The sequence below is a fragment of the Narcine bancroftii genome, chromosome 5 (genome assembly GCF_036971445.1).
Source record: "Narcine bancroftii isolate sNarBan1 chromosome 5, sNarBan1.hap1, whole genome shotgun sequence".
In the NCBI taxonomy this organism is placed as follows: domain Eukaryota; kingdom Metazoa; phylum Chordata; class Chondrichthyes; order Torpediniformes; family Narcinidae; genus Narcine; species Narcine bancroftii.
Window position 1 is genome coordinate 82,244,305 of NC_091473.1, and position 25,097 is coordinate 82,269,401.

The 25,097-nt window shown below is 39.5% G+C and overlaps 1 protein-coding gene across 7 annotated transcripts in view; it reads left to right on the forward strand.

Moving 5' to 3' along the window:
* Window positions 1-25,097, forward strand: part of LOC138763621 (zinc finger protein GLIS3-like) — a 331,893-nt gene that overhangs the window by 252,688 nt on the left and 54,108 nt on the right. For all 7 annotated transcript variants that reach the window (XM_069938097.1, XM_069938091.1, XM_069938093.1 and 4 more), the window contains one exon: window positions 7,569-7,737. In XM_069938097.1, the coding sequence (XP_069794198.1) occupies window positions 7,569-7,737 (169 nt within the window). The remainder of the gene's footprint in view (window positions 1-7,568; window positions 7,738-25,097) is intronic.

Consider the following 25,097-nt stretch of genomic DNA (forward strand, 5'->3'; position numbering starts at 1 on the left):
TAATTTAGAACAAAACTGATACAAAGTATCATTTATTTCAGCATGATCGCTAGTGATTTTAATGTTAGCTGTACGGATCTCAGCAATAAGCTGTTTAGAAATCTGGCTTTTAATTTGGCTCGCTAAAAGTTTACCTAGCTTATCCCCATGAAGATAATATTTAGATTTTAATAACTGGGCTTGTATAAGATAAACAAGTAATAAAACTAGTTTTAAGTTCAACCCTCTTTCTAAAAATCTCAGGTTTTGGGGTTGTAGTATATTGTTGGTCAAAAAGTTTTAATTTAGGAGCCAAATCATTTTTCTCAGAATTTGCCTTCCTTCAAAGATTAGCTATATAGGAAATAATTTGATCCCTAATAAAAGCTTTAAAGGCTTGCCAGACTATTAGTCAGAAACCTTCAAAGAGGTATTTTCATTTAAAAAAAAGACAATTTGATCTTTCATAAATTCCAAAATATCAGAGTCAGATAATAAAAGATGATTAAATTGCCATTATTTCGTAGCCTTAGGTAAGTCTGGGATATTAAAAGATAAAACCACCAGAGAATCATCAGAAATTATTATACATTCATAATCAACAGTAGGGATTAATTATTTATCAAGAAGAAAGTAATCAATATGTGTATATGTATGGAGAACTTTATTGTTACAGAAAGGAATTCATAAGCACAACTGACTTATTTAAACTAGTGGTTTTGTAAGACGAACGGTCGAGAAATGGATCAAGCCAACAATTTAAGTTGCCGATATAATCAAAGAGTATGTATTTAAATCTGGTAACAAAGAGAAAAGATGTTCAAAAAATTGTTGATCATCTGTATTAGTAGCATAGATATTAACACAGACATAGAGCTTGTTGTATATTTACCAGATAAAATAACAAATCGACTGTTGATATTGCTCATGTTTAATAAAAGGTAGTGATTTATCTATTAAAATTGAGACTCCCCTGGATTTTGCCATAAATGCTTCATGGAACTTTCCAGAAACCTAAAAAATGTGGAATATCAGATCGATGAAGGTGAGTTTCTTGTAAAAAGATAATCTCGGGTTGATACTTTTTAATATGTGAAAATACCATCCTTCTTTTAACTGGGTCATTCAAACTAAAGTTATTCCATGACAATAGCTTTAAATTGCTAAAGACTTAAAATAGGATAATTCTAGGAAGATGGCAAAGTCATTATAATAACCAGAAGAACTGCTCAAGATCTCAATTAACTTGATTCATCCTTTCCCCAAGCCAAAAATTTTCCACTGTCCTAAACAGTAGCTTATAACCAATATAAACAAACCCACTAAACACTCTCAGCTGACAAAAGCCCAAAGTTTAAATTTTTAAGGTAAAAAAAACACTCCCATCTGTTGGAGTTGTTATGACTAAGTACAATGGAATAAGAAGATTCAAATGCCAGAGTATCAACAAACAGAAATAGTCACTCTACATAAAGAACAAACTGATAAAGTACAAAGAGAAGTAAACCTCTCTTTAAAATCATTGAGTATACTAATGTAGGAAAAATAGTTTAACCAAATGTATAATTTAATATTCTGTAATATAGAAAAACTTGCCCTCAAAAGATAAAGAGCACTACATTCTATAATATAAATCATTTAAACTTCATTTTGAAGTAAAATCAAAACAAACTAAAGCTGCAACAAGAACAGGAGGAGAAAGTCAATAGATGAGTTTCAATCGGCAAGCAAAACAGTAATAGCTGTCAAATTTTCTTTAAGGAACTTATTCACAATTTCTGGAGAGACAAGCCTCTTGATATTATTCTGTAAAGTGATCCTCAATTTTGCTGGATATAATAATGAAGGTTGTAAACCCACTTTATATAACTGAGATATCACATCCTTGTTATCAGCTTGCACTTTCATTACTTCAGGAGGTTAATTGTCCATGATCCTGAAGGTCTGCAAGTGGTATTGCAGGGTCCCTCTGCTTTGCAGTTCTTTTAGAAGTAATTCTTTTACCTGGAGGTGATGGAAGCAAATAATAATTGATCAGGGCTTTGCACCGTGAGCAGGTTTGGAAATAAATGACTGGTGAGCTCTATCAATTTCGGGGGGGGGGGGGGGTGGTTGTTGGCAACACTTCTTCCTTAAATACTTCAGAGAGAGAAAATCCCGTGGCAAATCATTCAGTGCAGATTCGTGAACCTGTATAATTTCATCCATCTCCTGAATCTTGGGGTCATGCTCATTTATATGTTGCTGTATTTCCTTGATATTTCCAGCAACTTAACCAGCAAGGGTGGCTTCATATCTTTGATCTCTTTTTTAAAGTCTTTGAAGTCATTAGTCAAGTCTTTGATATGTTTTAACATAGTTGAAAAATCTTCCTTAGAAGAGGCTTCCTCCTCTTTTCCAGCTTATTTGCATCTCGAGACATTACGAATATTTGTTAAACAAGTTGAAGAAAGAAGGGGAATTGATATTAACCACAACTTCCAAATTAAGGGCATGGTAGATTAAAATGTATAGCATGGGAGCTAACAGGCTAGGAGCAGATAACAATCCATTCTAATCCATTAACCACCAGCAAAGAACACTGCAATGAATTTCCTGACTGCAAAATCTTCCATTTTTCTGAGTTCCAGGCAGCTATTTATTAGTCTCTTAAAAGATTGTATTGTAGCTGCCTCCACCACTGTTCCTATCACTGAACAGATCCTATTGTACCTGTCTCTATCACCATCCCTTTCTTATATTCTTTTAAAAGATCACATTGTACTTGCCTCCACCACTATTCTGGACAGCGCATTCTATGCACCCACCACTTTGTGAAAAACAGGTCCCTGCAGAGCAACTAAGGCATAAAGCAAAACCTCCTTGGATTCCATGCCACCTTACTTTTCGAATGAGCCTTGCATGGGGAAACCTTATCAAATGCCTTACTGAAATCCATATACACTACATCCACCAGTCTACCTTCATCAATATACCTTGTTATGTCCTCAAAGAATTCAATTAGGCTCTTGAGACACAACCTTCCCCTAATAAAGCCATTCTAACAATACTTGATCAGATGATGACTATAATATTTGTAAATCCTGCCTTTCAAGATCTTTTTCAAAATCTTGCACACCACTGAAGTAAGACTCACAGGTCTATAACTTTCTAGGTTTTCTTATTTCCTTTCATTAACACAAGAACAATTTTTGCAACCCTCCAATCCTCTGGTACTTCTCCTGTCCCCAGTAATAATGCAAAGATCATTCCCAGTAGTTCAGCAATCTCCTCCCTCACTTCCCACAGTAGCCATGGGTAAATTTTGTCTGGTCCTGGAAACTTATCTAACTTTTTAAAAGCTCCAACTCATCCTCTTTTTAAAATTTATTTATTAAAATATTCTTTCTTCTTCTTTGGCTTGGCTTCGCGGACAAAGATTTACGGACGGGTAATGTCCACGTCAGCTGCAGGCTCGTTTGTGGCTGACAAGTCCGATGCGGGACAGGCGGTTGCAAGGGAAAAATGGTTGGTTGGGGTTGGGTGTTGGGTTTTTCCTCCTTTGTCTTTTGTCAGTGAGGTGGGCTCTGCAGTCTTCTTCAAAGGAGGTTGCTGCCTGCCGAACTGTGAGGCGCCAAGATGCATGGTTTGAGGTGATATCAGCCCACTGGCGGTGGTCAATGTGGCAGGCACCAAGAGATTTCTTTAGGCAGTCCTTGTACCTCTTCTTTGGTGCACCTCTGTCTCGGTGGCCAGTGGAGAGCTCGCCATATAACACGATCTTGGGAAGGCGATGGTCCTCCATTCTGGAGACGTGACCTACCCAGCGCAGTTGGATCTTCAAACATACAAAGTGGAGAAAAATATTATGAAAACACAACAAAGATATTATGAATTAGGAGAGAAAACCCACAAAATATTGGCTTGGCAACTTAAAACAGAACAAGCAAAAAGAATTATTTTGGCAAGAAGGAAAGAAGACTAACAGATTTCATACAATCCAATAGAGATTAATGAAAATTTTAGAAAATTCTATGAACAGTTATATCAAACCAAAAATTCAGGGAAAAATGACAAAATAGAAGAAATTTTATCAAACATTAAATTACCTCAATTACAATTGGAGGATCAAAATAAACTATTAGATCCCCTGACAATTGCAGAAATACAAGATACAGTAATGAAATTACTGAATAATAAAACACAAGGTGAAGATGGAGTCCCTACAGAATTTTATAAAATATTTAGTAATCTGTTAATTCCTCCCTTTTTAGAAGTAATGAAACAGGTAGAAGAAATCCAGAATTTACCAAACTCATGTAAAACAGCAATAATTACAGGAATCCCCAAAATGAGAAAAGATCCATTATCTCCGGCATCTTACAGACCAATATCCTTGCTAAATACAGATTATAAATTAATTGCAAAAATATTAGCAAATAGATTGACATATACCGAAATTAGTAAAATCATACCAGACAGGATTTGTAAAAAATAGAAGAGCGGCAGATAATATTTGTAAATTCATTAATTTAATCCACACAGCACAAATAAATAAAACACCAACTATAGCAGTAATTCTGGACATTGAAAAAGCTTTTGACAGGGTAGAATGGAATTATCTATTTAAAATACTACAAAAATTCAAATTACCTGAAAAATTTATTAATTGGATTAGAGCATTATATAATGGATCTTTAGCAAAAGTAATAACAAATGGGTACATTTCAGATCACTTCAAATTGACTAGGTCAACCAGACAGAGATGTCCACTATCACTTTCCTTGTTTGCTTTGACCATAGAACCATTAGCAGAATTGATAAGAAAGGAACCTAAAATAAAAGGAATAAAAGTAAAATATGAAGAATTTAAAATCAGCTTATTTGCAGGTGACATTATAATATATTAAACAGACCCAAATAAATCAATAGAAAAGCTAAATATAAAATTGAAAGAATATGAAGAAATATCAGGTTATGAAGTTAATACCATTAAAAGTGAAGTGATACCAATGAACAACCTTAATTACACAAAATATAAAAAAGAATTACCTTTTAAATGGCAATCTCAGGCTATACACTACCTCAGTATCAAGATAGATAACAATTTAAATCATCTATGTAAATTAAATTAGCAACCATTATTAAAAAATTCCAAGCAGATTTAGAAAAATTGAAAAATTTACCAATAACTTTAATAGGAAGAATAAACTATATCAAAATGAATATATTTCCACAGATACAGTATCTATTTCAAACATTAACGATTCCCTTGACATTTTTTTTCATGAAACTGAACAAATTAATAATTTTTTTATGGATGGGTAAAAAAATCAAGAGTTGCTGTAGAAAAATTAACAGAGATGTATAAACAAGGAGGACTACAATTACCAAATTTCAAAAATTATTATAGAGCAACACAACTAAGATACTTATCAGAATTTTATCAGACTGGATAAAAACCAGACTGGCTCAAGATAGAATTATGTAAAATAGGAGAAAAAGTCCCAGAACATATACTTCATAAATGGGATGAAAAACTGGTACAACACATCCTATTAATGTCAATATGAACAAGCATTTCAGCCCACTTTAAGTTATCCTCACAATTGCCAAAATCCTTTTCTCTGGTGAATACTGAAGTGAAGTATTCATTAAGGACTTCCGCTACCTCCTCCAACTCTAAGCACATGTTTCTACTATCACCCTTGATTGGTCCTACCCTCACGACTTATCCTCTTGTTCTTCGCATATTTGTAGAATGCCTTGGGGCTTTCCTTGCTCGCCAAAGCCTTCTCATGGCCCCTTCTAGCTTTCCTATTTTCTTTCTTAAGCTTGTTCCTGTCAATCTGGAGCTCTATCAGTCCCTATCTTCTTAAACCTCTTGTAAGATTTTATTTTTTTCTTGATGACATCCCATATACCGGGGGGTGGCCAAACCACGGTTCGCGAGCCTTATGCGGCTCTTTGACATGTAATATGCAGCTCGCTGGAAGGGTAGCTGTCCCCAGCGGGGAGGGTAGCTGTCCCCAGCGGGGAGGATAGCTGTCATCAGCGGGGAGGGTAGGTGTCTGCAGCGGGAGGGTAGCTGTCACCAGCGGGGTTGGTGGCTGTCAGCGGGTCACCAGCTGACTGTCAACTGCCTGCCCACTGTTAGGCACCTGAAAGCTGCTAGTTGCTTTGACTTGCTGTTTTCAGGTGCCTAGGGATAACGTTTGGTGTGTAGACTTGATTAGAAATAAATCTTTTTGCAAAATTGCTCCCTTTGAAACAATGCTTCTTCACTATCTGCAGTGTATCAGCATTTTGCAAATGGATGATTTGCAAGACAAGGATTGGAAAATACTCTCTCCAACAAAACTGTACCGTGGTGGGCAACCTCCTGCGCCGGCCGCCCCAGCCCCGTAGTCTTGTGTTGGCCACCCTAGCCTTGATGTCCCGCGCTGGGGAGCTGTCAGGCAGCAGGGAATTGGGTCGCTGGGCAGCGTGGATTGTCATCAGCCCACCACCTGCTAGGCACCTTAAAGCTTCAAGCCGCTTTCAGGCTGCTGCTTTCAAGTGCCTAAGAGGAGCGCTCGGAAGTGGAGAATATACCTCCCCAAGGTAGGTTGAGTAAGTACACCTCAGGGACGAGTTCTCTGCTTTTAGTTGGCCTCCCGACAGTCGCATTCATGTATTATGGCCACTTGAAAGGGGCTAATGATAGTGTTAGTGGGTGTGGCTTGTGATCGTGTGATTGCTACGGCTCTTTACGGCTCTCAAACATCTGAAGTTTATGGTATGTAGCTCTTATGATAAGTTGGCCACCCCTGCCATGTACACTATGGTTCTTTCACCTTGCCATCTTTTCCCTTCTTCAATGGAACATACTTGTGCAGAGCGCCATGAAAATATTCCCTGAACATGTAAAGTCATTTTGGCCTGGTCATCCAGGAAGTAAGCTGGTGCCTGGCTACACTGAATTCAGTGAAGTTGCATTGACATGAAAAAAAAACCTTTTCACTGTAAGTGATATCCTGGGGGACGTGCAGATTTTAATAATAGATACATTTATAATTTGCAGGAAGATCTGCTGTGGCCTTGATGATTATCATATAAATTATTAAATTTATGAGGAAAAATTATTATGACAACTAATATTTAACTATCATAAAGTAGGTTTATTTGTTAAAACTATTCATTTAAACCCAGAAGCTTTTTCTCAGATAGAAGAGAAGCAAATTATTCTTTTTCCTTAATATCTGTAAAGATGCTCTGAGCTTATTTATATATTTATGCTCTGAGCTTATTTATCATAAATATATGATAATATATATGATGCATGATCATTGAAAATGTGAACCATATTCCAGTTGTCCGTTATTTTCTTAATAATTTAAATGTGACCCTGTGAGATTAAGATTATAATGACATAAAATTGGTCTGTTTTAGGAAATTATGATCTAATTAATCAGTACTAAATTAAAATTAGATTACATCTTTGGGAATTTTGATATTCAACAGTAGATGCATTAATTCAAAATTACTTGGATAATTTGTGAAGAAAAATACAGTAGAAATATTTATTTTGACTTAATGAGCTGAAACAAATCTTTTACTTGTTCATTCAGGGATGTACAGTTGTTCCCCCACCAGCCGCAATGGATCTGCAGCACCTATTTTATCATCCCCACAGCTCACCCGAAGTTCGTCCTCTGATTGTCATTCTATTGAGGGGGATTTACACAGTCCACATAGTCATCTTGCACAACTGCCCAAAATAGAAGACTCAAAATTAGGGTAAGATTTACAAATTTAAGATTGACGCTGGCACTATAATTATGGATTGTGAATGTAGAAATAAATGACTAGAATTAACCTGTCGCAGTGATGGGTGCTGAGGAAAAGCTGAGAAAATTCCTATCCTGATGAAGGGTTCCTGGTTGAAATGTTGACAATTGATTTTTCCCCACTGATGTTGCTCAACCCACTGAGCTCTTCCAGAAGAATGTGCTTTGCTGAGTAAAAGCAGACTGGACTGCAAGCTGCAGAATGTATTCCTTGGATAACTTAACGGGATAAGGTTGTGGTGAGGGGAAGAAATAAAGCAACTCAAAAACAACTGCAGTTTGCAAACATGAAGGGATTGCAGGATGTAAAAAAAAGTGAGAAGAGCACTATCTTTGATTATTTTTGCCTTGTAACTTGGGCGAGCAAAGACTATTTCAATTATTATTACATGGTTTCCTTGAGTGGAGTAATGACAGACTGTGTGGTGTCTCCTTCTACAAAAGACCAAGGAAGAATGTTGTGCTAGGTGTTTGAATGATGTGTCAATCAAAAATTGTTGACAGTTTCTAAATTGTAATTCTTTGCATGTTTGAGGATACAATGGAGGATGAGAATATTCAAATATGAGCTCCATTTGGTAGGAGATGAGTAGAATTGTGAAGCACTGGACAGTCTGTGAAAATTGTGGTGCAATAGAATTATGGCATTCCCTTCTGTATGGAGACATGAGCTTGATTAGTATTATATGCAGATCCTTGGGATTAACCCTCTGTGATTAACGTATTCCACTGTCTTTTGAAAATCTGGTAGAAGACCTTTTGGCACTCCCTGATGGATATTGGTCATTTTCCTGCTTTCCATCTCCAATAAGACCATCGTTTGCAAAATTACCATCATTCAATTATTATATTTACAGTATAACTCCGATTGTTCAAAATGGTCGGGACTGGGCCCATTTTGGATAAATGGCTTTTTTTGGAACTAGTAATTTTTTTAAAAACAGCCCAGTAGCAACAACAAAAATCACCAAGGGATGGCTTTTTAAGTATTATAATAATGTTTAATTCTCACCAAAATATTCTGGCTACCGCCATTCAGTGACACCTCCCCATCGAGCTCTGCACTCCTGTCGGGAGCCTGAGGGTTCCGCTCCTGCCTGGGAGCTTGAGGTCCCCACTGTGGCTGGGAGCCCAATGTCTGCTGCTGCTGGTGCCAGGAGCCCGAAGTTTGCAGCTGCCGGTGCTGGGAGCCCAAGGTCCGCTGCTGCCGGCACCGGGAGCCTCAGAACCGCTGCTGCTGCTGCTGGGAACCCAAGGTCATCTGCTGCTGCTGCCAGGAGCCCGAGGTCCATTGCTGCCACTGCCGCTGGGAGCCTGAGGTTCGCTGCTGTTGCCGCCAGGAGCCCAAAGTTTGCAGCTGCCAGTGCCGGGAGCCCAAAGTCCACTGCCGCCAGTGCCAGGAGCCTGAGGTCCGCTGCTGCCGCTGCCGATGGGAGCCCGAGGTCCACCACTGCTGGTGCCGGGAGCCAGAGTTCTGCTGCTGTTGGCAAAGGGAGTCTGAGTCCACTGCTGCTGGGTGCCTGAGGTCCACCGCTGCCACAGCCAGGATCCCCATGTCCCTGGTCAGATCGACATTGAAAATATTTCAGATAAATGAGGTTTTCAGATATCATCATTTATCCAAAATTAAAAAAAAAAATTCAGCTGAGGATTTTGGAGAATCCAATTTCGGATAATCAGAGTTGTACTGTACTTCCTTCATGACACTCAGCTCATAGTCAACCATATTTTTGAATTGCCAGCCAAGTTTAAGCAGTGCAGGAAAGTCTCTTTGATGGAGTTGTATCAATCATTCACTGGGAATTAGGGTGGCAAATATGTATGGAAATCATAGATAACCAGAAGGAAAATAGGGTTGTAGTAGTGAGTGATTTCCAATGTGCTTGGTCAGTGTGGAATTTCTTAAGTGTGTTCAGGAATGTTTAGTGGTATGACGGATGGTGATCTAGACCAACAGGATCTAGACCAATTGGAAAAATAGGGCAAGGAATGGCAGGTGGAAGTTAATTCAGATAAATGTGTTACAAGATCAAACCAGCAATCACAAAGAAGGCATATCACACAGGGGTAAAGATGAACAATTACTTTATTAACAAAAATTCACCTTCAAACTTTAATTGAAAATTCCCCCCCCCCTTTTATAACAATGCCCAGTGGTTACTATGCAAATTTCTATAATAGTATAAAACTAATTAATTCCCCAGCCTAAATATAACATATGTAATTAAAGCCTAAGTTATATTTCCAACCAGCCCACAGAAAAACTTAGATACTAAGCAAACACAAAACACACAAGACTCACAAAACTTCGATCTCAACCGAAGCAAAGATCATAAACAAAATTCAGTTTGTTTGGTAAACTGAAGCCAAAAGATCTTTGAGAGAGAGAGAGAGAGAGAGAGAGAGAGAGAGAGCACAAATTCGAAGTTGTCTTCTTGTGTTGCTTGCAGAGAGAGGAACAATGGCTTGGTCCGGATCCTTCTTTCTGGCTGCCTTCGGAATGTTCATCCCTTTTAAAATGCCAACATTCTAAACTGTCCTCCAGACCATGACTCATGCTCAGGGCCTTCTTCCACTCCACAGCACCACCCAGTGGTGGTTTATCATCCAAGTCCAGAAATTTTTTGCAGTCCACCTTAACCTTGGCTCTTAAAGGCAAACTGTCACTTTTTAACATAAAACCACACAACACATAGGTCAATACACAACACAGAATTCTGTAACAAATGCGATGTGATGCATTTCGCTATGTCAAACCTGGTCAAGATTACTTCACCCAATAGCTTGAATATGGCTGGGATTGTCTGATCTTGGAAGCTAAGCAGGCACAGTACTTGGAGGGGGGACCGCCTAGGAACACCAGGTGCAGTAAGTTTTTGTGAGGGGTGCTGGACAAAGTGGTGACTCTGATAACAGTAGGCAAAAGTTAAAGAATTTTATGTATGTTACATTCTAAATGTGGTATTACATGACAAGGCCATGGAGACTTGGGTTACAGGAAACATAATTCCCTGGAAGTGGTGACACAAGCATACAGGGCGGTGAAGAAGGCACACTTAATATAGAAGTTAGGACATCATGTTACAACTACAAGATATTGATGAGGCACACATTTGGAGTACTGCGTGCCGTTCTGGCATAGGAAGGATATTATTAAGATGAAAAGAATGCAGAAAAGATTAATGAGAATGTTGCTAAGGCTAATGGATTTGAGGGAAAGGAGAGGTCAGATAGACAGGGACTTTTCTCCATAGAGCATAGGAGGCTGAGGTTTATCGAAGTACATAAAGATTTCAGATTTCTTGTCAGAGTACATATTTGACATCACATACCACTCTGAGATTCTTTTTCTGCGGGTGAGGAAGAATTACCACTTATTGGTTGTATGAAAAATACTGTACACTGCATAAACATGTAAACAGGTAAAGAACTGTAAACAGATAATGAATTTAAAATCATGAGGAGTAGATAAAGTAAATAGTTTTTATCATTTTATCCTTTAGGCAGTGTAAAACTGGAAGCCTTTCATTTGAGGTGAAAGGGGAAAGGTTTGAAAAGGCCACGAGGCACCCCTTTTCATAGGGTATGTTGAACGAGTGCCAGAGGAAGTTGTAGAGGTGGCTATACTTGCAACAATCTAGACTTTCAGACACGTACATGGCTTGTGGAATAGGGGCCAAATGAGATTTGCTTCAGGAAACAACTTGGTTGGCAAGGATAAGTTTGGCTCAAAGGCTGATTCTGTGCTGTAAAACTCTATGGCTGTAATATTTTGGAACCCCTGGATGGAAACAATCATGTTCATCAGCAAGCAGCAAATGGCATTTGTGGTCCTTGTGTTGGATCTTGGTGGCTATCCAATTTAGCCAGCTAGAATTTCAGTGTTATTCTTTATTGGATTTGTACTTCATTGGTTCTTGATGTTTGAAAGCAGCTAAGTAAAATAGCAAGATTCGGCCTTTGGAGCCTGCTATGCCATTCAGTATGATCATTGTTAATCATCCAAATTCACTATTCTGCTCCTGTTTTCCCCTTTTGTCTCTTCATCTCTTTTGTGCTGACCATGCTTAACCACAGAAAATAATGGAAAAACACAGGTCAGGTGGAAAGAGAAGTTGAATTAACGTTTCAGGTTGAAATCCCTTTGTCAGAGCTCGGAGACAGATTTAACATTTTGGGTTGAAGACTATTAATCAGAACAGATGACACAGCAGACGGCAGATGCTAGAATCTGGAGCTAAATACAATGCTGGAAGAATTCAGTGAATCAAGCAGCATCAATAGGATAAAAAGAATAGTCAATGTTTTGACCAGAAACCCTTTATTAAGAACAGATGCAACCTGATCTGATGTGTATTTCTAGCCTTTCCTGTTTTGTTTACAGGTTTCCAGCATCTGCTGTTTTAGATTTTCATCAATTATTAAATTTACTGTCACTTTTCTTAAGGAATCTCAGTCACAAAGAATTTTTTTATCCATTCTCCATCAATTATTTCTCTTTCTCTTAGTTTTTATTAAGGTATTGGCCAAAGTGCCCCTACAGCCTTTTCTCTTTCCTGAGCAAATGTCTCCAATTCTAACTTGTTCTATAAAGATTCTGATTGAATTTTCTCCTTCCACAACTTGGATCACAAGGACCTACCAACTATGCAGTGTTTATCGAGGCTGTGTTCTCATCACATCCTCAGATTCACATTTGACAAAAAAACATTGGACAGGAGATGATCAGCTAATCCTTCCAATTTGCCATCCAATCATGTTGATGTCCTATGAAAAGGCTGCTTATTCCCTGGTCCTTTCATGCCTCTTTGAAGATATCTTCAAGCATTTTAGATATACTCTACAACTGAAATTGAAAAATCAAATTAAGCTCTTGTTCCCAATTTGGAAAAGATACATCTCTAAGTGACCATCTTCTCTAAGACCATAGAGAAACACAGAAACTGCACATACTGAAATCTTCAGCAAACTGTGCCCTACTGGAGGAACTCAGCAACATCCATGGGTAGAAATGATCAGCCAACACTACAGCGAGAGAAGTATATTTTAGCTGTCTGACATTGTGTGCTCGGAATCCCTCAGGCCTACTATCTATTGGGACTCTTTATCGATACTCTTTATTGACACTCTAGATCAGGGGTGTCAAACTCAAATTCACGGAGGGCCAAAATTAAAGACTTGGACTAAGTCGAGGGCCGAACTAAATATTTATTGAAAATTTTCAACATCTGCATGTTTTCTCTTCTTTCAACATATGTCATGTTAAACTTTAGGATATAACTTTAGGAGGATAATGTTACAGGTCAGAAGTAGATAGCTCAAGTTCACCCTTTGCTTGACCTGAGGGAAACATATTTGGTCCCTATGGAGAGGTAGTCATCATTCACAGGCTGTGTCCATTTTGGCCTGCATCAGGACTCAGCATTTCCTGCTCACTCCTCAGGCTCTAGGCCTCTATTCACCCTCGACCCACCATCCCTCTACCTGACCAGTCCTTTACCCAACCTCTACTCACCCCTCACTCCACTCGCTCTGCCTCTACCCACCCCATCCTATACACGCCCCTCTACTGCCTCTCCCCTCAACCTGTTCCTCCCTCTACCCGTCTCTCACCCTCTAATCACCCCTCCCCTACTTGCCCTGCCCCTCCCCTTTTACCTCTTCCCTATCCACCCCTCCCTCTAACTGCCTCTCGCACCACCATAACTTCCCCTGCCCATTACTCCTCACCTACACCCTCTGCCCACCCCTGCTTACCCACCCACTCAGGCCCAGCGCGCTGCCGATCAGCCTTTGCGGACAGCCACCATCTCTCTCTTCACGTGCAGGGGCGAACCAGCCGTCCCTGGGTCCGCGCGGGTGCAAGCGCTGAAGGCCGTGGCGACCAGGAGAGGTGCGCTCGCGCTGTGGAAGGGCCGTCCGGTGCCAGTCGCGCAGGGCTCGCGCTTCCCGGGGCCGTGCGCAGCCTGCCATGGCCGTTGCGCCGACAGGAAATCACAGGCGCTCGCCAATCCGCCGCACCGCTCGTCAGGTGGGAGAAGTGACTGGTTGTGCGGGGAGCCTTCCAACTGGCTTGCTGGCTGATGACATCGACAGACTTCTCGAGTTACAATTTCTCGTGTTACAATGGGGAAGGATCTGCAGTGAAGGGGGAGGATGGTGGGGGTGACATTACCAAAAAACAGCATCAGTTCTCGCTGCAGAGCGGGCCACCTCTAATACATTTTTGAAATGATCTTGCGGGCCAAATATAATTTGGCCCGCAGGCTAGAGTTTGACATGTGTGCTCTAGATCAATAAAAGGCCCCAATGAATGTTATCAGCATTAATTAAGAGTCCCTACCTGAAACGTTGACTGATCATTTCTACTCATGGATGCTGCTTGACCCACTATGTTCCTCCAGCAGATCATTGTTTGCTCTACGACTATAATTGATACTGACCTTTCATACAACAAAGTCTCCATCCATTTCTTTCTTGATGTTTCATGAAAAATTACTACTCAAGCAGCAAGATTACATAGAGATCTACTGTTCTTAGATTTAATAAAAATGATCCTATAATGACTAGCCTGTTTCTACCAATTGATATATTTAATCAGAATATTAAACTAAAATAATTTGCACAATGTACACAAACTTGTCCATCAATATTTTGTGGTCCACAGTCAACTCATTGGCAAAACCACCCTCTCAAGTATTAAACTCCATCCTTAGGCTTAGTTGAATGACCATAGTATTGTGAATCAGAAGATTATTTTTGTGACAGTTATGACTGTGAGTAAGCCACACAGAGTTTGGAGCTTTTGATGTAAAAAGTCTTTATTCAGCACGCCAACCAGGCATTCTGAAGACTCTTCAATACACAAAATGTCAGGAATCCTGACAAAAGGCCAAGGCTCAAAACGTTGCTTTTTATTTCCTTTGGATATTGTGTGACCTGCTGAGTTTCTTCAACAGACCCCAACATCTGCAGATGTTCTTGTTTAACTCTATTCTGGAGATTCTTTCTCTCTTGGGGACATGCTTAAGAAACTCAATGACACAATGTAATTTTATACTTGTTAGACACACAGACAATAAAAGATTAACTACAATTTCAATGACTATAATTACCTCTTTAACATCAACTTTTTGAGTGCAGACAAGTAACTGTGCAAAATTACATATTTACAATGGAAACATATTTCAAATGACAAGACCCCTTTGAATAAAACACAGAAGTCTGTAGGCTCTGTGGTTGAAGAAAAAACACAATATTGGAGAAACTCAGCATGACAAATTTATGTATCAAAGATAAAGGTATATAACCAATATTTCAGATGAAGGCCTAAAGCCTGAAGTGTTGGTAACATATAGTTACGAGCCCTGAGAACTCCAGAATCCAGCAGCAATAGAAATTCACCAAGTCAATGGTTACTTAAACAAAAGTTGCTTTTAATTTTCTTTAAACATAATAACAAGATCAATCTTAAACTTATTACTATTAACTTAACCTAACTTAACCCCCTTCTAATTCTAAGTGCACGTGTATGTAATGTGTATATGTTCAGAAAAGTTCTCTGTTTCACTGTCCAATCATTCACTTTTCACTTCTCCATGTTCTTATACTGTGTGCAGAATTTAACATTTGTGAATCTTCACCAGGCTCTGGTGCTTAAAGGTAATTGGTTCTTGTTGATTTCAGAGAGATATTTGTTGCTCTTTGGATACACACAAACTGATTTCCTCCAAACAGTCACTTCAGTTTCTTGCCAAAGAAACTTGCCCCATCATAGGTTTTTCAAATGATAACCTCTTCTTCCAGGTCACTACAGAGTTCCTCTTGTTTCCCTTATTTCAGGAGAAACACTCTAGCCAGCCATTTCCTCTTGTAAGGACTATCAAGGGCTCTAAACCCAATCTTTGCAAAGTCTTATCAGTATCTCTGAACCTGGACTTTATTGCCCATACACAATAGATCAGCATTTTTCATTGCTTCTGCAAAGTCAACTGAAACCTCAATGTCTAGCTTCAGCAAAACTCTTACATTTTTAATGAGATGTTGTTTATGAAGTGTTACTCTGTTTGTGAAGTGTAACCTACACTAAACCCCCACAATCTATCTCTTTTAAAGACATATTTATCCATAACCATTCTAACATACCCCATAACAGTATCTTGACCACTTTAATGTTCAAGTATCAATGGTAGGTCTGAGGAATTTTGAGCACACAATACCAGATACCTAAAATATATTTCTTTTACTGTAGTATTTGAGAGATGACTCCCTGATTACCAAACAGCTAGAATATTGTATGGGGTGTCACCTCAGCTCTCACTTGTGGCTCCAAGTAGCTGTAGCACACGCAGTGGCCACACCCCTGTCTCGGCAGATGGGCTAAAGCAGGTGAGGTAGCCAGTGGATGTTCACCCCTCGGTGAGGTAGAGGATCTGTCTATCCCACCGTGTGAAGTCTAGCCCTGGCAGATTGAGCAGAATAGACCAATTAATTGTCCAACGGTCAGGAAGGCAGGCCCAGCAGGTGTTGCGGAGCGCTAAGAGCATGACAAGGCACTTGGTCATCCAATGCAGCAAGAGAGATCTCCAGCCTTAATGGTTGTTTGCACTACTGGATCAAGGTCTCTTCTGCCAAGAGAGTGGATCACCCCTGCACATCAGCTGTTCCACTTAAAACCTCATCAGGCCCAGGTTTCTATTGTGCGATTCATCTCAGAATAGTAATTAGTAAAGTAGACATATCTTGAATATTAAGTGGCAGGTATATTTCTTTAACAATGTCAAATTAATAACTTCCCTGATCTCATCATGGAGGTCTCAATGTAGATCAATTAACAAGAATGTTTATCTATTGTCTTCCTTGCATAGTTTCAATGATATGGAATCAGAAAGTCTCACAGAATGACTGTTTACATTGTTTAATAAAGTATTCCCCAAGTGTCAATATAAAATACAAGTGTCCTGACCCACCTAGAGAATGATGCCTCAAATGTCAGGCTGTTGTTCATTGAATTCAGCTCTACATTCAACTTGATCTTATCTGAGGCTGGTGGATAAGTTGACCTCTCTGGGGTTTAACATCCATCTCTGCAACTGGATTCTTGTCTTCTTGATGGAAAGGCCACGGCCTGTCCCGCAAAACCCAAGTCCCATCACATTGAGCATTGGTGCACTTCAGGGCTGTGTCTACTGTTCATGCTGCTGACTCATGACTGCATTGCCAGATTAATTTCAAACAGAATCATCAAATGTGCGGATGATACCTCATCAGCAACAATTATGAGTCTCATTACAAAGAGGAAGTTGAAAGGCTCATAAAATGTTGCAGGAACAATAACCTGAATTTCACTGAGGACTTCAGAAGGATGAAGGTCAACCTTTGTCCACAAAGTACCAACAACTCCATTCTGGAGATTACAGAGTTCCTTGGCATCCATACAAAGGATGACCTATCCGCACTCTCAACGTTTCATTCGTCAGGTGACTACACTTCCTAAGTAAAAACACAATGCTGGAGAAACTCAGCAGGTCAAACAATGGAGTTTATATAGCAAAGAGAAAGATACATAACCTTACATTTTGGGCTGAAGCCCTTCATTAACTTTGGACCTCACTTGCCAAAGATCCTTTTTGCACTTCATCCTCTGAATCTGTCCACTACAATTCCTAAGGAGACTGGGGAGAGCAAGGCTACTTTAGAACATTTAATAGGGCAAAATTAAGGGCAAACTGACATTTCAGGACTGAGCCCTTCTTCAAGGTATGAGGAAAAAAGCAAAGGGAAGGAGTACAGACCAACAGACAGTAGGTGTTAGTTGGATATGGATGGCACACCAGAGAGATGAAAGGTGAGAATTGACTGTGGGAAGGGAGTTGTTTTGTGCTTTGTGGAAGCAGAGCTGGAGGAAACAAGACAGACTGAGAGGGAAAAGGGGAGAGGGGAAAGGGTAGAGAATGAGAGAGTGCTTGTGGAAGTTTCCCTTTCCTCTTGGTGCCTTTACTGGGAGCATTGTCTAAATAGGGCACAAGGAATTAGAGAAGACCCTTTCCATCCAGTACACAGTATCTTTGACTCACATCAGAATCAGGACTGCCAAGCTGGAGAATAGCTTCTTCCTGCAAAATGTGAGAATGATGAACAGTATTCTGCAACCATTAAATCATCCTAAATATTTGTGCAGATTTATTTCAATTATTTACACTATGTGATCACTATGTACTGGATATTTTGTATTTCTTATGGCATCATGATCTGGAGAGATGCTGCTTTGTCGGGTTGTATATGTACAATCAGATGATAATAAACTTGAAACAATTGCCTTCTCCATTTCCAAAATAAATCCTCTTAGTGGCCTCCTAATGGGCAGCCTGTGTCTTAACAGTCACTGATGTTTGTTTGATTACCACAGAGAGGTTATATGAACTGGTTTTGTTTTGAAGACTGCTTGTATTAACTAGCTGCTACCCCATCAAATAACTCCTAAAGAACATCCCATGCTTTACGATTCCTACCAGTGTCATCCTTTTGTACCATGCCAAAATTGACAATGATAATAAACAAGGATATTAACTTTGTCAAACAATGGTGTATACAGTTTTTATGGAATGAATTTCATGGAATTTCCAATGTGATTTCCAGTTGATTTTCAATTCTAAATGAATAATCAGTTCATATTAAGCCGAAAAAGTCTCAGGCCAGATCCTTGTTCTGATTTCTGTAGGAGTAAAATTTTGCAATTGACTTTAAAAATAAGACAGTCTGGATGGGAGGATGGTGTTGATGTTGAGTGGAAAATGTACATGAAATAAATATTTTTTGTCAAGGTGCCAATTAGTATTCTCTTCCTTTTTTGTTTGGTGGATGTTTGTTTGTTGAAGCTAAATTGTTTGCTTCAAGGTCAAAATGTAGTAATTTGAGCAAAAGGTAGAAGACTATTTAAAAGAAATGGAAATGGAATTAAGGACCAAGGCCTAGATATATGATTCATAGTTGGCATAGCGGCTAGTGCAATGCCATTACAGCACCAGCGATCAGAACTTGGGTTCGAATCCCATGCTGTCTGTAAGGAATGTATGTATGGACTTGTGGGCCAAAATGACCCTATTACTGTGCTGTACATCCAAACAAAAATACAAGACTGACATAGTTCCAAAATTTGATTTGGTACTGTTAGTTACCATGGTGCATTACTTTGTCAACATTAGTGTGGAGACTAGGACTTCTTAATCTCAAATAGTTATTGGAAAGACAAATCAAATGTTTTTATTACACCAGGATTCAATCTCCATGACTAAATTTGCTTACCCTGGCAGGATTGAGAAGCTTACAGTGAAGCTGTTCAAATTGTGTTTGACTGAATACTATCACAGGGAGTCAAAAATGTGAAACAAATGATGCTCGTAAAAATGTAAAGATTACATGATATGAGCAAATTTTATTTAATTACTTTTATTCGTTTTATTAGTTTTCAGTTAAAGCTGAGGAAGCATTCCCATTAAAACAAATTACAATTTTTATCATTGATATATCATTGTGTTTAAAATATTTAAGTAAAATTCTGTTTTTATAAACTTCCTTAATTACAGCATAGATGCAGATCTTGCTGCCAAATATATGGTTAGTGAGAAACTTGCATTTCTTATACATATGCAATGCTTTGGAATTAAATGTAGTCCTTTTAAGAAAAGAATCATAATTCTATATAATTAAAACATGCAGTGTATCAATTGGAAAAATAATATCAGGCGTGAGGATTAATATTTGATGTTTTGATTTCATGAGATAACATATAATGAAAATAATGCAATTGATATGATGTACATAGACTTCTAGAGGCTTTTAATAAGGTGCTGCATAAAAGTCTTCCAGTAAGAAGTTGGTTAAGGAACAAACAAGAGAATGTCATGGTGACTGGTTATTTTTTCAAGCAATAAGATGAATAGATGCACCCACTAGGGATTGGTATTGGACTTTGTTTTGTTCTATATTAATGACCACTTGGGTGGGATAACCCCATTTCTAAATTTGTGGATGACACAAGACATGAAACAGAATCAGAATTTATTGTCTTGAACCAGTTATGAAATTAGGTGTTTTGCGACAGCATCATAGAGCAAACATTTATATTATAACCATCTTACAACATTACTTAAAAAAATGAAAATAATTGTGCACAAAAAGTAAGGCAGTATCTTTGGTTCATTGATTATTCAGGAATCTGATGGCAGCGGGGAAGAAGCTGTCCTTGTGCTATTGAGTGCTCGTCTTTAGGCTCCTGTACTTTTTTCCTGATAGTAGCAGAGTGAAGAGGACATGGTCTGGGTGGTGGGGGTCTTTGAAGATAGAGGCTGCTTTATTAAGACACTGCCTCATGTAGATGTCCTCGATGGAGTGAAATCTGGTGCTAGTGATGTCATAAACCGAGTTAACAACCCCCTGGAGTTTATTCTTGTCCTGAGAGTTGGTGCCTTCATACCAGGCAATGATGCAACCAGCCTGTACAAGTTTTTGAGAGTCTTCAGTGACATACCGAATCTCTCAAACACCTCACAAAGTATAGGTGCTGGAGAGTCTGCTTTGTGATTGTATTGACATGGAGGCTCCAAGACAGATCCTCAGAGATGATGATACTAGGAATTTGAGGTTTTTGACTCTCTCCACAACTGAGCCCTCGATGAGGATTGGGTCGTGTTCCCCTGACTTCCTCCTGAAGTCCACAATTATCTCCTTGGTTTTTCTAATACTGAGCGCAATGTTGTTGTCATTGCACCATTCAACAAGCTGATCTATCTCCCTCCTGTAAGGTTCCTCATTGCCGAATGTGTCATGGTGTCATGGGCAAATTTGTAGATGGGATTGGAAATGTGCCTGACCACACAGGCATGGGTGTATAATGAGTAGAGCAGTGGGCTAAGCATGCATTCTTGGGGTGCGCCTGTGTTGATAATCAGTAAGGAGGAGACAATGGGGGTGTTTCTACTGAGCCGCGAAAAGCGCGGTGATGAGAGGTAATGTGAGGTGATGCGCGGTGACACCTCGAATCTGGCTGCACTGTAAACTCATCCGGTTGTGGCCGATGTGTGGCGATACTTTTGAGGTGGACGATGTGGGGTGATGCGAGGGACTACCTCACAGTGGAGACACCGCGGGTGACTCACCAGAAGTCTCAATTTTTCACCCGCGGTTTTCAATTGCTCATCGGACTTCCTGGTCACCTCGCATCGGCCTGCATCACCTCGCATTCCTCGCATCACCTCGCATCGCCCTGCATCTCCGCGTATTCATTGCTCGGTAGAAACAGTTCGGGTAGTCCTAAAATGCGCGGTGATGCGAGGGACAAAAAATCGCGGTGATGCGGGATGATGAGAGGTGTCCTTAGTATAAACACACACATTGTTTCCAATTGGTGCCGACTGTGGTCTTCCAATGAGAAAGACAAGGATCCAGTTGCAGAGGTGGGTACAGAGGCCTAGAGCTTTTTGACCAACCCTAAGGGAATAATGGTACTGAAGGCGGAGCTGTGGTCGATGAAGTCCAGCTGTATGTATGAACTGCTGTTTTCAAGTTGATCCAGAGCTGAGTGTGAACTATTGTGAAGAAGAAAGTGACAGATTACAGCAGGATTATGCACTTGCTGATGGAATAGGAAATAGGAAGGCAGATTAAGTTTAATGTGGTGAAACATGAGGTCATGTGTGTTTATAGGAATAATGAGAATAATAATGTAGAGCACGTTGAAAGAACCAAAGACTTGTTGATCCAAACCAAGGCTTTTATTAACTAAAAGACTGGAGCATATCACAAGTAGGTCGACCGGTCCAGAATGACCTGGTCTGGCTAGGAGCAATCCTTTAAGATCTGCCAGTATTGGTACGCTCTCAGCCAATCACAGTCATCCTACACTACTATCTGTACATATACACATTGGTGATAGAATGTGTCCTATCACAAAGAGGCAGTGCTCATTCACAAAGAATGAAGAATACCATTCCAAATGTGGCACTGGAGCAGTGTTTTGGGAATGTGTGTGCACAGATCATTAAAAGTGGCAAGATAGGTTAAAAAGCAGCAACTTTCACAATTCTGGGGTTTATCAATAAAAACATAGGCAATAAAGCAAGAAAGTATGAAACAAGTCTTGCCTCGACTGGAATACTGTGCAAAATGTCATATTTACCACATTATAGGAAGGATGTGAAAGCATCAGAAAGGGGTGCAGTTAGAGAATAGATTAAAGAGGCTGGGGGAAGATTTAAGGCAAATGTGGAAAAGATGAGGAATTGAGAAAGAGTGGATAGTGGGAAACTATTCCTGTTGGTGAAGGAATAGATGACTTGAGGCCATAGGTATAAAATAAAAGTTTTTAAAAAAGAAACATGAGGATAGAGATTTTCTGCAATGTATGGAATCTGGAATACATTGTCTCTGGATGTGGTAAAGGTAGGTTTCATTGTTGACTTTAGAAGTGATAAATATGTGATGCAGGAAAATGAATGTCAAGGTGGTAAGGCTGTGGAGAATGGGCTGGTGGGTGGAACTGGAGAGTTGCTTTGGCATAGAGCCAGTGCAGACATAATGAGCCATGTATCCTCCTTCTGTGCTATAACTAATCTATGATTCACTGCACTCATTGGAATACCAGTCTGGTTCACTAGGGAACAGACAAAAACATTGAAGATCTCTCAGTAGAGAGATCTGCAATAATTCATTTTCTAGTTTTGAGTCAGAGAGTTAAACAGTCAGACAGCACCATGGCAGTTGAACTTTTTGCCCATCTGTACTAATCCTATTTCCCCACATTAGGTCCATATCTTTTTATGCCTTACCTATTTGTATCTGGCAAAATGCTTCTTAAATGTAGTAACTGTACATGATTCCACCACCCCTGCCAGCAAGTTCCAGATATCAACTGCTCTCTGGATTAAAAAAAAATCCCTCAGAGACACTTTAAAACTCCCTCCTCTTTTTTTTGATGCCCTTACATTGGAAAATAAAATATTTTGATCATCAATACGTTTCATAACATTAGAAGCTTTTCTCAGGTCATATCTCAACCTCCTTTGCTCCTGGGAAATCAAACCCAGCTCATCCAATCTCTCTCTGCAACAAAAGTCCTCCCATCTAGGCAACATCCTCTGCTCCTCCTTCCCTGAAGCATGGCTACCAGAACTGCACACAGTGCTCCATGTGTGATCTATTATATGAGATTAAGGACACCAAATGCCTTCTTCAGGACATTATTGAGCTCTTTTACTACCTTCAGGGGAAAATGCACTTAGATTCTGAGATCTTTCTGTTCATCAATATTCCTTAGCACCCTGCATTCTTCCACCTCCTATTTGACTTCACAAAATACTTAACATCACATTTGTCAATATCGAATTGCAAAATTTACTTTCAAATCAGAATCAGAATTTTTTGTCATGAACAAGCCATGAAATTTGGGTTTTGCGTCAGCATCATGGACATTCATAGAAACCAATTTTACAGCAATAAATAAGAAAAAACAAAACAGTGCCTGAAAAGTAAAGCAGTATCTTTGGTTCATTGGTTATGGAGTGGGGAAGAAGCTGTCCTTGTGCCGCTGAGTCCTCATCTTCAAAAGCAGAAATATTTGTCTTCCATTGATACAAAAGAAACTTGTTAAGTTGTGGAGTGGGGGGTTGGGGGGAGCAGGGAGTGGAGGGGAGAAAGATGTCTCTGATGAGGTAAAACTGGCGTGAACATTTTGTCTTCCTGCCCATTTGGATGAAGGGTCTTTGGCATGAAATATTAGTTCTGTTTCTCTTTCCTGCTAAGTATTTCCAGCAATTTAAAAAAATATTAGAATTGCAGCATTCACTGGTTTTATTTATTTATTTTTGTTTTCCTTAAACCACTTACTCTTTTCCCTTTTAGAAAGTACTCTGTACTTTTTCCAGGATGAAAGGAAATAGCACATTTGCCTCATTGAAATTCTCATTCACTCAGCTTTGCTTTTCTCTTTAATCTATTATTTTGAATACTTTATTTAAATTTTTCTCCATACATGTAGTAAAGGTTAATATAATAATACAAATTGCAAAAAGAAACAAACTAGAAACTACATACATGACATTAAATATCCCCACCCCCAAAAACCTCCCCCTCCAAACCCCCACCCTCAGAATAATTAATATAAAAGATACAATATGGTTATGTAATAAATAAAACCACTTACTCTTTTCCCTTTTAGAAAGTACTCTGTACTTTTTCCAGGATGAAAGGAAATAGCACATTTGCCTCATTGAAATTCTCATTCGCTCAGCTTTGTCCTTCCCTTTAATCTATTAATAATATTCCATGGCTCTGTTACTTCAGTGCTTACAGTCCTTGCATCATTGGCAAATGAGTATGTTCAAGTTTAATATAATCCGCTTGTCCAAGTATAACCTGATGAAGCAGCATTCTTTGGTCCTCAGTGCAAAAACATGCAGATACTCAAGCAGACATAACATATATACAAATGATACATATGCAACGCATAATATAGATATGGTTTAATAAATTATAGACTCTCAGAGGGTTAGTATGAGCAGTTTATTCATTTGTTCAGCAGTCTCACTGCCTGTGGGAAGAAGATGTTTCTTAGCATGATGGTTCTGGCTCTGATACTCCTCAGTCTCTTTCCTGACAGGAGTAGCTGAAAGATGTTGTGTGCAGGGTGGTAAGGGTCCTCAATGATTTAGCATACCCTCTTCAAACATTGATCACGGTAGGTCACATCGATGAGGGTGGTGGGGGAAGGAAGACTCCAGTAATTGCTCTTCTGGTCCTGTGAGTTGACCCCCGAATAAATGCTTTACAACACCGTACTACATTGTGATACGGCTGGCCAGCGCACTCTGAATAGAGCAGGATGGTGGCTGCTTGCCTTGCCTGCTTCAGTCTTCTCTGAAAGTGCAGTTGCTTTTGTGCCTTCCTGACAAGTGAGGAGATGTGTGCCCAGGATAGGTCACTTGTGAACTCTACTCGAGGAACTTGATACTCTCTCCACTACAGCGTTATTAATGTGTAGAGGAGGATGGATCTTCCTAATCCTCATGAAGTCCACAATTGTCTCCTTTGTCTTCTTCACATTCAGGTTGTTATTGTTACACCATATCGTGAGATTTTTCACCTCTTCTCTGTGGTGCAAAACATTGTTTTTGCTGATGAAGCCGACTACTGTTGTGTCACCTGCAAACTGGATAACACTGTTGAAGTTGGATCTGGCATTGCAGTCGTGGGTCAGTAGGATGAGCAGGAGTAGGCTGAGCACACAGTCCTGAGGCACTCCAGTGCTCAACGTGA